A 15,607-nucleotide genomic window follows, 5' to 3' on the forward strand; every position below is an offset into this window, starting at 1 on the left:
AAAATAAGGTAGAAAAGGCATAGTTTCTACAGATGCATTACTAACAAAGAAAATTTAGAATGTACATTTTGAAGAACAGTGACACAGGAACATTGTGTAAAAAAAAAATAAAATACAACTATCTGTACAGTGCTGTTCTTTAGCTGACTAAAATGCTACAGCTGGAAACAGCCTCATCTCTTGTGCCATGTGGAGAAGCAGGTCCTGGTTTTCGTGAGGCACCAAGCCAAAACTGCTTAAAACTGGCTGCAAAGGCCGGGGATACTCGTTGGATATGTGACGGACCTTCAGGAATGTGTTTTCATGGAATAAAACCACCCGGACTGAGAGTCTGAGAATGGGTGGCACCCATTTAGGTTAATTATCACCACTCAACACCGTCGGATAACAAAACTGACAATATTATTTGATATTTGACTTATGGAAGTAATTTGATGTTAATGCTTCATTACGAGTGGCAGTTTTCTTTTGTTTTGTTTTTTCACGTGCAGCTGCCACGCCCTTATTCGCAACAACACACACACATTAGTGCTCAAAGAGGTCCATATAAAATGAGAACATCGCCAGAGTGGGAAAATTTAAACTGGTTCCACAAGTGCAGTGCCTAGACTAACCATGGGTGGCCTAGGTGCGCGAGAAACGATACCAATATGTCATATCAACAATTTAAAGCATCGATCACCGGTGATCGATTTCAATAGGCGTAGTAAGAATTACTCATCACTTCTGTGCTAAAGAGCAGTAAAGTCTAGCACCTTCAGAAGCATGGGGGCGAACCTGAGGGGTGCACAGAAGGAAAGCAGTTGATGTTAAATGCACATGTGTGGAATTTTGGAAGGCGTTGGGAACTGAAGGGTGAGACCATCACACTTGCAGGTTGACACGAAACCTGCCACCACGCCAGCGCCCCCACCCAGCAGCGGAGGCAAGCGGGACGGCCTGTGGTATGATGTGGGCATATTCAAGGAGACGTCGTGCCTAGTGTCGCACTTTTACCTGCCCTCTGAACAGTCGGACCAACTGCCGCATCGCAAGGAAGACACCGACGTGGACGTCGTGTCGGTCGGCAGTCACGCGATGTTGCAAAAGCAGGAACTGCTGCCAGGCACAGCCTACAAGTTCCGGGTAGCGGCCATCAATGCATGTGGGCGTGGCCCCTGGAGTGAGGTGTCGGCCTTCAAGACGTGTCTGCCGGGATACCCGGGTGCGCCCTCCGCCATCAAGATCAGCAAGGGCCCTGACGGTGCTCATCTCTCCTGGGAGGCACCCCAGGGAAATCCGGGGGATGTCACAGAGTATTCGGTGTATCTGGCCGTGCGGTCGGCGACCACCTGCGACAGTGCAGGCCCTGCCAAGACGGTCACTTCAAACCCTTCGCAACTGGCATTCGTGCGGGTGTATTGCGGGCCTCAGGCGGCATGTACGGTAGCCACTGCCTCCTTGGCGTCGGCACATGTTGACACCACGAGCAAGCCGGCCATTATCTTCCGCATTGCAGCTCGCAACGATAAGGGATATGGTCCTGCCACCCAGGTCCGGTGGCTCCAAGGTCAGTAGAACTGAGAATGCTGTGTTTGGGCGCGGGCTAGAGCAGAAGTTCCCAACCAGGTGTGTGTCAGGGAACGCCTTGTGGACAAAAGGGTAGCTTTCATCTTGACTAAGGAAGGAAGGGTTTGAAGGAAGTGTTTGCAATAGTAAGTGGGCACTGTTTATTTCACTCGTTTGGGCTCGATAGTTTGGCATGAGGTGAGCTTTTTGTGCAAGCACTTCACCGCACATAATGTATCTTAGCTTGCTGCCGCTTTCCGCTAACTTCAGGAAGCTATCTCTGTACCCACGTAACACCAACGTGGCAGTGGCACAGGACATGCGTTGTGGCAGTTGCTTGCTTAATTAGGTCATCAACGCAGACTATGTCATCAGCTTCTTGCTGTGCGCTAAGCACCATAGGGCTGGTCAGCACAGCTTCATGGTAGGAGCAGCAGCGATGATAATTGTGTCTTCCCCTTTGGATATCTCATGGCAGTGTCCTCCGCCTTCCATAGCTTTACAAGGGTGCGATGTGCCCAACACGCTTAGATTCTACACGGACTCTCATGTGCACACGTGGGGCTTTTTGGACCCCGGGAATGCTATTGGGAAGCCCTGTTTGAAAGTGCTTTAATTAGAGCAGGGCTCTTGGACAAGCAGGTCACTGTTTTTGAAGATTTTCAGCTTTTGTTACGGAAGACCTTTGCTTTTACCCCATTTTGCCCTCTGTTTGCCTCAAGCCAGCTTGTACCAACAGCAGTGATTTGCAAGCATAATTTGGGCACCATTTTTGTAGACATGAGACGCTCAGTAAGAAGAGGGCAGCCACCATTGTTAAGATGTGGGACAGAGGAACAGGAAAGGCAAGTAATTTCATGAGTCACAGTTTGAAACTGTTTTATTACTGTAAAGGATTGATATACAGTAAAATCTCGTTACAAGAGACATGGTTATAAGAGACACTCGGTTATAAGACACTTGAAAATGGTTTGGTTGGTTTTCTTATGTTTGCCATGTTAACTTTGCATACAGGAGACATGGTTACAAGAGACACTCTGTTACAGTAAAACCTCATTACAAGAGACACTCAAGGGACCCGAAAAAGATGTCTCTTGTAAGCAAGGTCTATTGTAACCAAAAATTCTAAAAGCACTGTGTTGATCAGTTTACTGCACATCAGCATATAAATGCATTCACATGCATTAACAGGAAATTGTTCAGGAAATCTTAAAGAAGTTATTCATACTAGTACGTATTTTTGTGAGTGCAGAGTGTATTCCTTCCCAAATTCTGGAGGTAAAGCACTTCACTTTGCAAGCCTTCCTGTTGCTGTAATACCTTTGAAGTATTCTTGCATGCTCGTCACCATCAGATGCTGAAACTTTTCCTCTGAAATGTCCTTGTAGTTATCCTCTGTGGAATATGTGCCATTTACTTGCGCGGGAATTGCACAGTCTGTAAGCTCTTTGGGAGCACACAAGATCTACATCTGCAGATACGAATTCCTCAAAAGATTCTGGTGCCTCAGCAGTCTCTTGGATGCTTGCTCAAGCTTCATCTTCAAGGAAGCTTTCCACAGTATCCATATATAGACCCTCTTACATCATGTCACCACATTTAAAGCCTGTTTGTCTGAAACAGTTTTACACAGCTTCATTTCTCACGCCATTACAGACACCTGAAATCACCTGAACAGCAAACTTTGCATCAATTACTCTTGTACAGTCTTACTGCCTGTCAAGCAACAAGCGTTTTACCAACCTTGTTTTGTACAGCAACTTGACAGAGTGCGTCTGTTGGCTGAAGGTAGGGTGTGGAGTGGGAAAAATAACTTTGGTGGCTTGAGCACGAGAACATTGAATTATTGTTCACAAAGAGAAAGATACCGGGATCATAAGCTTTCATCTTGTGAACAAATTTTAACAGCGAGGAGTTAAAAATGCTGGATGTCATTCTAGGATTTTGATTTGCTTCGTAGGTGACAGTAATGCGATGCCAGTGGCTGAAACATCAGGGTCGTTTTGACTTTCCAATCATGGGGAAGCACTCCTCAGTTCCTGACATAAACAAAAAGGATGCTGATTGGAACAGAATTTAGCTAATGGGAATCTGAAATGCATCATATGCGAGTTGGTATGCTTCAGCTCCATTGCATGAGCACACCTGGGTTGTCTCTTCTAAATAGTGAAGAATTTACTCCAGGGACCTGATATAGTTGTCCTTAGTAACCGAGTGTTTCTTGTAACCATGTCTCTTGTATGCAATGTTGTTAACATGACAGACATAGTAAAACAAACCAAATCATTTTAAATGTCTCTTATAATCAAGTGTCTCTTGTAACAGTGTCCCTTGTAACGAGATTTAACTAAGGAGTTGTACTAAGGACAACTTTTCCAGGTTCCTGAAGTAATTTTTTCACTATTTATAAGAGACACAATTAACCCAGGTACACTCATGCAATGCAGCTGACTCGTACCAACTCGTATGTGTGACAGTTTAGATTCCCTTAATTAAATTCTGTTTCATATCAGTGTCTTGTCTTGTTGCAATACGTCAGGAACCAAGAAGGAGTGCCTCCTCTTTACTGAGGAGTCAAGATGTCCCTGTTTGTCACACAGGAATGTGATGAAAGTGGCTGAAACAATTTGACTTCCCAGTCAAAAGGAGGCACTCCTTCTTGGTTCCTGACATATTGCAACATAACAAGACACTGATACAGAACAGAATTCTAAACTGTCACACATACGAGTTGATAGGAATTTTTGGTTGCAAGACACCTTTCTGGGTTCCTTTGAGTGTCTCTTGTAACGAGGTTTAACTAGTACAATGTTTCCTATCACTGGCCAGAGTTATGCTCTTCTGCAACTTCAGCGATGAGGGAATTCAGTTCACAGGCGTTGCGGAAGAAAGAAAAGCATAGGAAAATTTGAAGACTCATAGCGGTGTTTTCCCATTCATTCTCAGACGGTGTGGCTCTGAGTGCTGGCCGGGGAGCTGGAGCTGCGGCTAAGCGACCACCAACTGACGGGTGAGAGTTTTGAGCTTCCACCAAGTGGTGGCGTAGTTGCTTAGCCTGTAACCAAATGCAGTTAGGGGCGCATGAAAATTGTAATATTGGAAATGAATATTGGAACCACGCTCACTACTGATACTATCTTGCCCTGTGTCCACATTCCTCTGTTGGCTGCTGGCATGTAGCGAAAGTTCATGATTGGCCGTGCTGGACTGGGCATGAAACAAATGAATTGTCACTCACAGAGAGCCAAACAGTTCTTGCCATCATCAGTAGGAAAGACAAACTGATGGAAAATGTGATCAATTTATTCGTCTGATTTCTCTTCTCGAAAATTAAAATCTTCATGGACTGTTACGTGTTGTTGGCGTCTTATATGGAATGGTAGTAATTGCAAAAGTTGCTTCAAGTTTGAAATAATGCTCGGCATCCTTTCTGGAGGCTTCCTCTTATTGTGGTGTACCAAGCCGCCCAGACGCCACCCGGGGGGGTGCCAGAGCTTTCTTAATGTTATTTTTTGGTGGGACCATGTCCCGCTTATGAGCACGGCCACAACAGTATGCAGATCGAACAGCGGGGCATCATTAGAGAACTTAGTTTCCTAAGAGCAGTGTCAAACAAGTGCCAGTCTTCTAGTGAAAAAATGTATACAGTTCGCTTCTACAGCCGCAGTCGATTTTAATGAAGGCAGTGTTTTTGTTAAATGTAACCAGTGTACCGAGACCACGGAAAAAGTGGGCTGTTTGGTGACAGAAAAGCAGTGCCATTGCGATCGCCAAGTTTCATTGGAGGCGGCATACCGCTCTGTTGCTATCCTCCTCTTGATAAGCTTACTGAGAGCTTGGGAAGCACTAATGGCAGCCCTTTTTTTTTTTAATATTTTAAATACTTTTCTTAAAAGGCATTAGTTATGGGAAAGCACGCCTCTAAAGAGAGTAGTTGGATACCAATGCAGAATATTGTTCTGGATTACAGAACTGTCACAAATCTGTCTCAAAACCGACCGGCTAACCTCGCTCCTATTGGTTGACTCTGACCGGCAGCCTTGTGGACCATAGGAGCCTGGACTGATTAAACAATTTGTGACAGTTTTTATGGCTTGATCGGAGCTTAATTCGGCCCCAGGGTTGCAAAACAGGTGAAACTGCATACTGGGTGTGTTCTTTCAGGACAGCCGCTTTTATCCTGCACATTTTTCATGTTAGGACTGATAAATTGGATATGTAAAGCATTGTGGGCAAGGAAAATGGGGACAAAGCAGAAGCCTTGATGCTAGCTGATGCAAATGCGTTTTGCATTGAGCGTTAAAAAAACGCAGTGCTGTGAAGTTGGTATATGGAGAGCACTGCATTTGGTGTAGGATATCGTATATAGCCAGTGCTTCATCCTTAAAATCGTGAGGGATATGTGTGACCTTGTTGTAACCAAGGGCTTTTTTTGTTTGTCAGTATTATTAGCCGTCTTTAGTTTGAAATGCAGCCCCCCTCTACAGATTGATGGTGGCACGACAGTTGTGCGAAAGGAATTGCTGACATGTAATGAACGGCTTGTCTATTTTCCTGCAGGAAGGGAACGCCAGCCAAGAAAGTGAAGGGTGAAGACTCCTGAGCAGCCGGCTAGTCCCCATTATCATTTTATCACGCCCTGCTTTTAACTGCTACTCCCCCTCCACCTGCCTGTTATCTTCATCTTTGTTTTTGTTATATCATCGAGTGTGCAGTCAATTTTTAAGTCTTGTCATCCTCCTCCTCACCGCCACAAACCTCTCGCTCTCATCCCTTCCGGCCCGCGGCCTGTACATAGGCACCGCCGCAGTGCTGCCACATCCAAGTCTTCTCCTTGGGTAGGCGGGGGACGGCATGGGCCCTGTGGCGGGAGCCTGATGCCAAACCTGGCAGTTGGGTTGCGATTGTTGTAAATAAAGCAGTGCACTTTCTTTTTGCTTCATTTGTTATCCTTGCAGTTTGCTTCTCTAATCATGTTTAATCATCTCGACTCAAAAGCAACCATTTGACTGAAGACGTTCGCGCACATGAGTGTCCGTTTCAGCGACCACTCGTTTGTACAGTCACCCTTCACCTTCCACAGGCCAGAGCGAGGCTGTCATGCTGCCGACGCAGTTGCCTTCGTTGTGTGTTGGCCTTTTGTCCCTCTCCCCATCTCCTGACTGGCGGCACCCTGATCGCTGCTGGATCATTGCTGTTTTTTTTTGTGAGGAAATAAAGCATTGTAGACAATTAACTTCTTGTGTGGGTCTCCATTGGTCAGTGCAGAAATTGTGGTCAGTTGCACAGAAGCATTATTCATTTTAACCTTGTATTTGTTCATTTTTCTTGCCAAACCAAGTTTTTCCTCGTAAAATAGCAGAATGGCAAAGGAGGTGTGTGCGCAATGCAAGGCTCTCAGAACGCGAAATATTTCACCCCTAGGTTTAGTAGATGTGCTTGTGATGTGCATCTCTCAAAAAGTGCATGTTCCAGTTCTGACAGTATGTGTAATGTTGAATAATAAAACCCTGTGGCGGGCATTCTAATTTTGTTGTATAGGAAGTTTGGGTCTGCGAGGGGTGTTAAGTGGGATTATCTCAAAAGGCGATGGGATAGGAAGGTTGGGGAAAGGAGTAGGATATAATTCATTAAATTAGTGCCCTTAAAGAGCCACTGTCCAGGGAAGGCCCTTTTAAGCAAAGGAGCCCAGTGTTTCGATCAGGTACCGGAGATTGTGCAAAATGCTACAGTGACACGCGCGCCGCAAAGCATCGAAAATACAAAGCTCTCTCATGCTCTCCTCTGGGAAGCCAGCTTCCCCGTTTCCTGCGCTGACCCGACGGGCCACAGCAATGACGTACGTACCGGGAACGATGTCCATTGGTCCGTCTCACTGACTGACGGGAGAAGGATGGGTGTCTATCGCTCGCAGCGCGCTTTTCCCTCGCCACGACCAGACAATCCAGCGGCGCGCGCTCCCTCGGCCATTTTTTTTTTTCGCACTCTCGGAGAGCCACGCCCCACCTCCCGCCAAACGCAGAGGAGGAAGGGGAATTTGTATTGCGGAGGCTAGACGACCTCGGGCAGGAGAGTGAAAAACCTTTGCGAGGGAACGGAAGGAGAGAGGCATGATAGAATCGGGTGATTGCGGTGGCTGTAACTGCGTTATTAGTTGCTCTTTTCAAAAACATTTTGCGGCCTTGCGTTCTAGGGGCGAAGTCTCACAGTCACCGGGGAAGAAAATATTTTCGACCGGAAGGTGGACAGTGGGCCTTTAACGTATGGTGTTATAATTACCGGTTGCATAATTTTTGGGTATTCATGCTTGCTAAAGGAAATCTCAATAAAAAGGAAAGATGGTAGCATCCAATGCAAATGTTTTTATGTTAACTGGCGCGACGAAGGTGTTGAGGGTTAAAGTGGAAATTCTTGTCGGTAACAGCTTTGTGATCGTTTGTGGCACGTGACACCATTCGGAGGGGTGTGGATTTTTTGTGGCCACAGTGAGACCAGGATCAGGATAACGGCCTGTGCCCATCCGTCCACTTCTCGCGACTATAACCTCGAAGGCCAGCGAAGACCGCGGCAAACGATTCAGCCAGTTGCAATGCACTGGTAGATAGATGGCCAGCAGACCATGCCTATATGGCGACCGCAAGCGCCATTCGTATGTCCGGAAACTAGCTTCGCTGCAGGGTTTCCCGCAATTGGAGGATAAGTTGCAAAGGATATAACTTTTTGAATCGTTGAAATTATTTTCAGTGTTAAAAATTTTAAAATGGAATTTTTGGCGAATGGTGTTATTACTTGGCGAAGTGAGTAAGTACTAGCAAACGAGGCGCTTGTGGTCACATTTGTTAGTAGTGAAAAGTTGAAAGCAATTACAGATGCTGATTAAAACTGGATATTGCCAATGTTCTTTTTAGTTTATAAAGGACTAGCAGTTGAGGCAACTCATCCCATTTGGTGCATTCGGGAGAACAACGACAGCCGGGAGAGGGCTATTAGGTTAGGGAAGGAATTGGAGTCTACAGGTTGAATTGAATTGCGAAAGCAACGGCGGAAGCTTCTTTTGCCTGCAACATTATTCCCCTGTCACGCCCTATAAGTTTAAGGTGCTACATTATTGGGAACACTTAAGCTCATCCTTTAAGGGTATGACCATAGCCTCCTTTATACTCGAGAGCGTAAGATACCAGTCCACATATAAAGGCATGCTTCAACCAAGCCGTATGGACGCACCTGCATGTCGTGGGCACTGTATCGTGGGGTAACGAGAATTCAAACGGTTCTGTCAGGCCGATTGTTATATCACACTCCCAATGCAAAGAGCGACCAGAGTTGGCAGCTCCTGCCCGTAACATAGGGGTAACGAGAATTCAAATGTCACCCTCTCACATGAAAGGAGCTAGGCCCGAGTGAGCGCTCTTGCTGAGTACACGCTCTCCCGAATACGCCACTGTCTAGCCTATCATCATCACTGCTATGATCCTCACGCTAGAGACGGAGATCGAATTGCGATACGCTATTCACAGTCCCCGTCGTGACGCAGTTGGTTAAATCGATCGGCTCGGCATCCGAAGAACTGAGGAATGGTTTGATTCCTGGTGGAGACCACGTTACCGCCACCGAGCGAGCGTCAGTACGCATGCGCAGATCACACCGATGGCGACAGGTGGCGCCACGTTCTTGTCAAATTTCGGCGGACGCCGCACGCGGGACCAATCAGCGCATGCTGTGGTGACGGCGCGTGGTAGCAGTAGCAGTAGGCGACCGCGGTAAGCGGCAGCGCAAAACAAAGTTTCAAGTTTTTTTTGTTTTTGTTTTTTTTAATGAGGAGACCGTAGCTACGTCTCTTCACGTGTAAGGTGTAGCTGCGGCCACCCGAGGTCTCGCTTTGGCTGGAGTGTTGCTTTCGCAACAAAACAAGGCAAAACATCTGGAGGGAGCGAGCGCCGACTGCGACGCTATCTGACGGAGTTCAGCTAAACAGTTGCTAAGCAACGGCTGTTCAAGGCCATTCGTGCCCACCGGCTACACGACGAGGCGATACTTCGCGTAATGTTTCTTTCGGAACAAAAAAAGGGGAGAGCGGTAATGAGGAGCTGGAGAAATCCACTAAATAGGCTGAGAAGCCCCTTCACGCTGCTCGTGTAAGGCAACTTCGTCTACCATAGGCTCCACCGATGGCCATCACAATACAAAAGCGAATGTGTCTGGTGAGGGCAAGCCCCATAATGCCTAGATAGCCCTAGTCCTGAGCAGTGGGAGAACCTTCTAGCCGACTCGGACGCACAGCACCAGCTCATGCTGGTGCAGCGGGCCAGAGCCGCTGCTGAGGCCAACGGACTCCTGGACAGAGGACTGCCGACTACTGCTTTTTCCTAACCCACCATCCCTAGCCCCAATTTCCCCCAATAAATTTTATCGATCAATCAATCTTCCATAGGCAGTAAGGTCCTCAATGCTGTGGAGGCCGAGAAAAAGAACAGAACTTTATTGAAGGCGATGGGGCATCTATGGGTTGGCATGTTTAGTTTGGCGTCCCTGCTCAAAGAAGGAGCAGTCCCATATTGGATGAAGTAGGTCTGGCTGCAATCCGCCAATTTCACAAAATGTGGCGCCCTCTGGGAGTGGTTTAAATTTGTCTGTTACTGATTGAAAACATCCCCGGGAGCGCTCAGGAGACGAAGCTGCCTGCAAAAATTCGATGTGTGTTCTTGACAGCTACTTGCATCTGTCACATACGCTTGTCACGATTATAAACTGTGCATGGCCCCCGAGATCAGCTCCGGCTGCGCCGATGGCGGAGGTCAAGAACTGTGTATGCGCAAAAGGGGTTGGTGGTTCGTTTTCAACCAGGAGAGAGGAGGGCATGTGTAGAGCGTCCATACAGACAGATGACAGTACGGGCATTTCACTAAGCTGCGGTCTTGAAAAATCGGCAGTAGCGATCGCGGGTGATGCGTTGCTAACCCAAAATTTGTGGAGAATGCTTAGCGCTTCTAAGCAGCATGCTTCTGAGCATGCTTAGCGGGCCGTGATATTCGCGAGCACACTATATATCCTTCGAATATGAGTCGTTCCGTTAATTCGTAAGCAAATCAGTAGACAATCAAACAGTCCTCGTGGACGTACGATTCCCAGCACTGTGTATTCGTGAATGGAGCTGGAGGAAGCATGCGATTTGGACCTTTGCTGAACAGGTGGACGGTGTTGGTCTGCTCAAAGGATCGAGTCACAATCGGACGGCGACGGCCGTTTGAGCCTTACTGTATAGAATGAAACCCATCCCACACCTTTCCACACAATCCCGCTTCTTCCAATCTCCCAGGAAAACTTTTATTCATTCATTATTTAAAATGTTGAGCCCTATAAGGCTTCTTAGACTTCTAAAAAATTGGAACGCTTCCTAGGCGACGACGGCACTCTAGAAGACGTGTGACTCGCGTTTATGTGCTGCTCCCCGTCAAATTGCAAGAAAGTCTTTGGAGAAGCGGGCTTGTTCCGAGCTGTGGAGGGGCGTTTCCTAAGAGTGAAGATGTCTTGGGGGCGCGAAATGCAGCGGGGGCGGCGAGTGAGAAACAGGCGGGCACGGCGCCGCCATGCTGCCAGCAAGACCGGAAAAGTGGCAACTGCGCCGGTTTTTTACGCACGTAAAGAACGGTGCTCGCGATTACGTTCCCTTTATGTAGGTTAAGTAATTGCGGGCGCCCAACTAAAAGAAGTGTGATTTAGGAGAGCGGATACGTAATAGCGTAGTCGTATACCGATTTGCCGCTATACCTACTACGCACGCGTAGTGGACCACCTTGCCACATAAAGTTAGCATTTAGAAACTCTATGCCTTGGGTATACGACTACGATAGCACGTCTTCGCTCGGCTAAATCTAATTACGCACGGTTTTTATGAGACCGGTGATTCATATTCTGTATATCCCTACACAATACAGCCCAAACTACAACTACAAATTCAATCGACCCCTTGCACGGGCGAGCCGAAGACTGCACTTGATGGAACTTGAACGAGCGCTTGATCTAATTTCATATTTTGATATCTGAGTGAACAATATTCCAAACGAACGAACCACTTTTACTGGGCATGGATTAAGTTTCGTGTATCTGACCTCTGAATTCAGTTAATGTCTCCGCCCCTTCGCGGTAACAGCGTCTAAGCCCCAGCCCAGATGCAAGCCCACGTAGACGCTCTCTTTCTTGGCGACTTGGTGCGCCTCATCGGCAGGTGACGACAGGGCTCATCCCGTGGCTGGAGTATGACCGCGAGCCCTCTCTTGGCTGCTGCGATCTGCGGAGAATTTCCCTCCGCCCTTGACATGGTTACGTAGTCGTGTACACACTCACCCTCGAGGTGACGGGCGGCAAGGAGTGCACGGACACAGTGGCTATCGGTGGCAGCGTGGGGCAAATTGCACGCTTATCTTAATTGGGAGCCGAGTGGAATCGCAGTGGGACCATGGCGGAGCGGCAGCCGCGCCACGCATCTACGTAAGTCCACCTCGTGGTTTGTTCGATCGATCCTGCGAGAGATTACTGGTTCCGTGCGACAGGATTGATGAATTTGAATGGGAAAGTGTGCTCCGTTTACTTATGTCCGTACCTGTACGTGCTTGTATTTCTTGGGTCCTCGCAGTCAGCTGCGATGGTGGCAGTATGGCTGCAATGCTGGGTTTCAGTACTTTCAGCGAACAGACGAAGCTCTTCGAAGATACAGTCTTGTGGTGGTTGTTTGATTTACTACAGGGTCCGGCAGCACCTTTTGCCGTTCAAAGTATCCCTGGCGACATAATCTGGACCGTTTGATCTTGCTGTTCTAGGTCACAAAAGGGTGCGGCGCACAGGGCCTAAAGAAATTCGCCCTGTAATCCTGTGTATTTCTCCAGCCAAACAGAGCATACAGCGAAGACAAGCATTGTGTCCTGTAACTGCATGCAGTGATCTGAAAGTGCACCAGTCCATTTGACTCACCGCAACTGACTAGCAGCATACGAAGGCACAAAGTATCACTAACTTGATAGAATCAGACCTGCTGCTTTTTCATGATACCCGTATTATCGCTACGTACTTTCTCGCAGCAACTTACTCGGGAAATGTTAACGAAATCATGGAATATAAATAAATGCGAAATTTGGTTCATGTAAATGTCGTTTTGATAATTAGCATCTTGTGACAGCTACGAAAAAGATCTGTGTCATTGAAGCATTTGGCTAAATTTACTGTCACTAGAGGCGTTTGCAATGGAACCTAAACGTTCACCACTGAAGACTCAGCCTTTAAAAATTGAACACGTGTCTTTAAATAAATCTGTAAATCCAGAGCCTCCAGCTTTCCGCTGCAGTTGCAGTTGCTTCGACCCGTTAGGTGAGAAAAGTGTTGTGTCTGTTTTTTATGAAGGAACTATCGCGACCAAATGATAGAGGAATTAGTGTGCGAAAAAAGAAATGATTTCTTCCCAGTCACACAATCCAGGCGCCTGAAATGTGTCACGGTATCGTATATGTTTATCACGCGACTTGGCCGCAAAGCAGACAAGCCGCAAAGCTACACAACACGAAGTCTATTCTCGAAAGGCGGTTTCATTCACCGCAAAGGGTATCAGGAAGAAAAGGTTTGGGCGGGTGAAGTTGGCGAAATTTTCTGCGCTCTTACCCACTGTGCGAAGTTCTACGGTTGTTTAAAGGATGTTTTATGAATATAGTGATCGCGCTATCGTTACTATAGGTGATATGCGCTGGGCTAGAATCGCCTGAGACTAGGGACTTATCGACAAACCTTTAAACTCAACACGCCTAATCAGTGCATCGATTTTTCTGGCGGCTAAAATGTGCAGCTCCTTGAAGCTTAGACATCTCGAGGAAGTGGGATCTATCAGTACACAACGCGACTCCTGTAAGCATTTGTGACGTTCAGCGAGAAGAATGGACGTCAGAGACAACGTTGGATGAAGGCGGCTTGCCGCAGAGCATGCCGCAGAGTACGGTGTTTAATCTCTTATCATAGGTATATGTTTCCGAGATGTCGTTGGTGGTGACGTCACGGAGTATACAATTGCTAATCCTCGAAATTCCTAATCTGGATGTAAACGAATGGCTATTTACCTTGAGCGGAGCAGTTTGTGCCGCGCCATTTAACGGGAAAGCAACTACTTTTTGCAAACTCCCGATTTTCTTGTGTTTAAAGCTGGATAAGTATTCGGCCCGTGCGTATTTAAAGGAACACAGAGGACAACCATATCCAGTTACTGTTAAAGGTGAAGTATGATTTTCTGGCTCTTTCTTAGGGTGCTAACCTTCGCACAGTGTCAAAAGACGTATTTAAGGCTCAAAAAGTTAATTGTATACTTTACCCGCCACTGCATTCAATTTCGTCTGTAGGTCTGCTGTTGTGAAACACATGGTAGTTCTGATCCGTTCCATAAATTCCATGTCGACGTACGCTTTTTGCGAAATCGGTCAGTGATGAGGAACGTGGCTTGTATTTCGTTTTTTTTTTTTTCTCTCTCTCTCTTTTGTAGACAATAAATGCTTTGGTTCTGGTTAGAGTAACCGTATAGGTCTTGAAATCCCGTGACCTATTGACACAATTAATGAACCTTATAGGGAGGATATACGATGTATTAATATGAAAATAGCTCTTATTTATTGAAATAATCAAAGTTGCGTTAGTGAAACGTACTTGACACAATTAATGCACCTGAGTAGTGTAGTTCAAAAATTAAAGCGTAAGATCTGCAAAAAAAAAAAAAGCAAGAAGAATTCACAATTTGTTTCTATTTTCATAGTAATTTTTACACATTGGTTCCTTTTTCCCAGGAATGACTCTGAACAGAGCTCCGAAATTAGCTGCGCGATATATGGGCACACAAATGCTTCAGGAGTAATTATGATTATTAGCCTACAGCAGAAGCAACGTTTTATAGAATTATTCCTTTCAACAGCATGGATTTGTTTAAAAGTTTTTTCGCTTGGTCGAAAAAAAAAAAAATTCCGGAACACGTTACTCAGCACGTCCAACTTCTCCTCCCATATTGAAATAAAACACACTATGACCAATAGACTAATCGTTCGTCGCGCTGTGTGCTTGTCTGCGCCGCATGTCCCTGCGAATTCCAGCTCGCTAAATGTGTTGATAAAACATCCCAAGCCCTGGATATGATCAATCTGCACCATAACCTACAAGAGCCTATTGAGGGTTCCTCGAAAACAATGCGGACGAAACAGAAAAAACTTCGTGTTTGTCCCAGTTTTTGTTTTGTACGCTGGTTGTTATCTTTAGGGCACGTGGAAAGAAAGAGCAGTGCAGAAACTGATTGGAAGAATAACCGAAATGTCCAGAAGGACCAGATCGTGGTGTCGCTTGATGTTATGAAGTTTAACAGCTAGAGGTATTTTTCTTTGCCAGATGTATTATATGCACGCGAATGTGCCAATACAGTTCTGTGTTGCATGATGCAAAAACTCCACAACGGCGCGGCCATGTTGCGATTGCAGCGGAAACGGCGGCGTCCACATGGAGGCCGTCGAAGTGCAGGTCGACACCAGCGTCGTCCGTATGGATACCCGTCTCGGAAGCAGCGGCGGCGGGGGCGGCGACGTGGAGGACGACCTGTGGTTCGAGGAGTCGATCCAGGCAACCGCCTTGCAGGTGTTCGTGCCCTTCCTCGCTGCCGGCTTCGGCACAGTCGGGGCGGGGCTGCTGCTCGACATGGTGCAGCACTGGCCCGTCTTCCAGAACGTCACCGAGCTTTTCATCCTGGTTCCGGCGCTGCTGGGCCTCAAGGGAAACCTCGAGATGACCATGGCTGCTCGCATGTCCACGCAGGTGCACTCTTCTTAGGCGCCAGCATACATACGTTGAAAATTCCTGGCTATCTCACCTGTACCATGTGCTGCTACTTCACTCATCTCTCTCTCAATTATCAATATATGGTTGCGATGGACCCACGGCTGTTCATAGGCTGGATTACGTGCAAGTTGCAACAAGTATGTATGCAGATGTTTTGTGGGAAACAACTGGAGACAGGACCACATGCCTTAACTCTCGTACCCATTAGGTGGCA

General features: G+C 46.9%; 2 protein-coding genes across 4 annotated transcripts in view; both read left to right on the forward strand.

Moving 5' to 3' along the window:
- Hcf (Host cell factor) overlaps positions 1-6,479 on the forward strand; it is an 84,235-nt gene extending 77,756 nt beyond the window's left edge. For both annotated transcript variants that reach the window (XM_084591784.1, XM_084591785.1), the window contains exons 18-20: positions 877-1,549; positions 4,495-4,558; positions 6,109-6,479. In XM_084591784.1, coding sequence (XP_084447910.1) covers positions 877-1,549; positions 4,495-4,558; positions 6,109-6,151 — 780 coding nt within the window. In that variant the 3' untranslated portion in view covers positions 6,152-6,479. The remainder of the gene's footprint in view (positions 1-876; positions 1,550-4,494; positions 4,559-6,108) is intronic.
- Positions 6,480-11,905: 5,426 nt separating this feature from the next.
- The window catches only part of LOC146208180 (solute carrier family 41 member 1-like), an 81,180-nt gene continuing 77,478 nt past the window's right edge, over positions 11,906-15,607 (forward strand). For both annotated transcript variants that reach the window (XM_084591794.1, XM_084591792.1), the window contains exons 1-2: positions 11,906-12,036; positions 15,039-15,369. In XM_084591794.1, the coding sequence (XP_084447920.1) occupies positions 12,005-12,036; positions 15,039-15,369 (363 nt within the window). In that variant the 5' untranslated portion in view covers positions 11,906-12,004. The remainder of the gene's footprint in view (positions 12,037-15,038; positions 15,370-15,607) is intronic.

This window comes from Amblyomma maculatum, chromosome 1, assembly GCF_055883805.1.
Source record: "Amblyomma maculatum isolate TAMU_Amacu chromosome 1, ASM5588380v1, whole genome shotgun sequence".
Classification (NCBI taxonomy): domain Eukaryota; kingdom Metazoa; phylum Arthropoda; class Arachnida; order Ixodida; family Ixodidae; genus Amblyomma; species Amblyomma maculatum.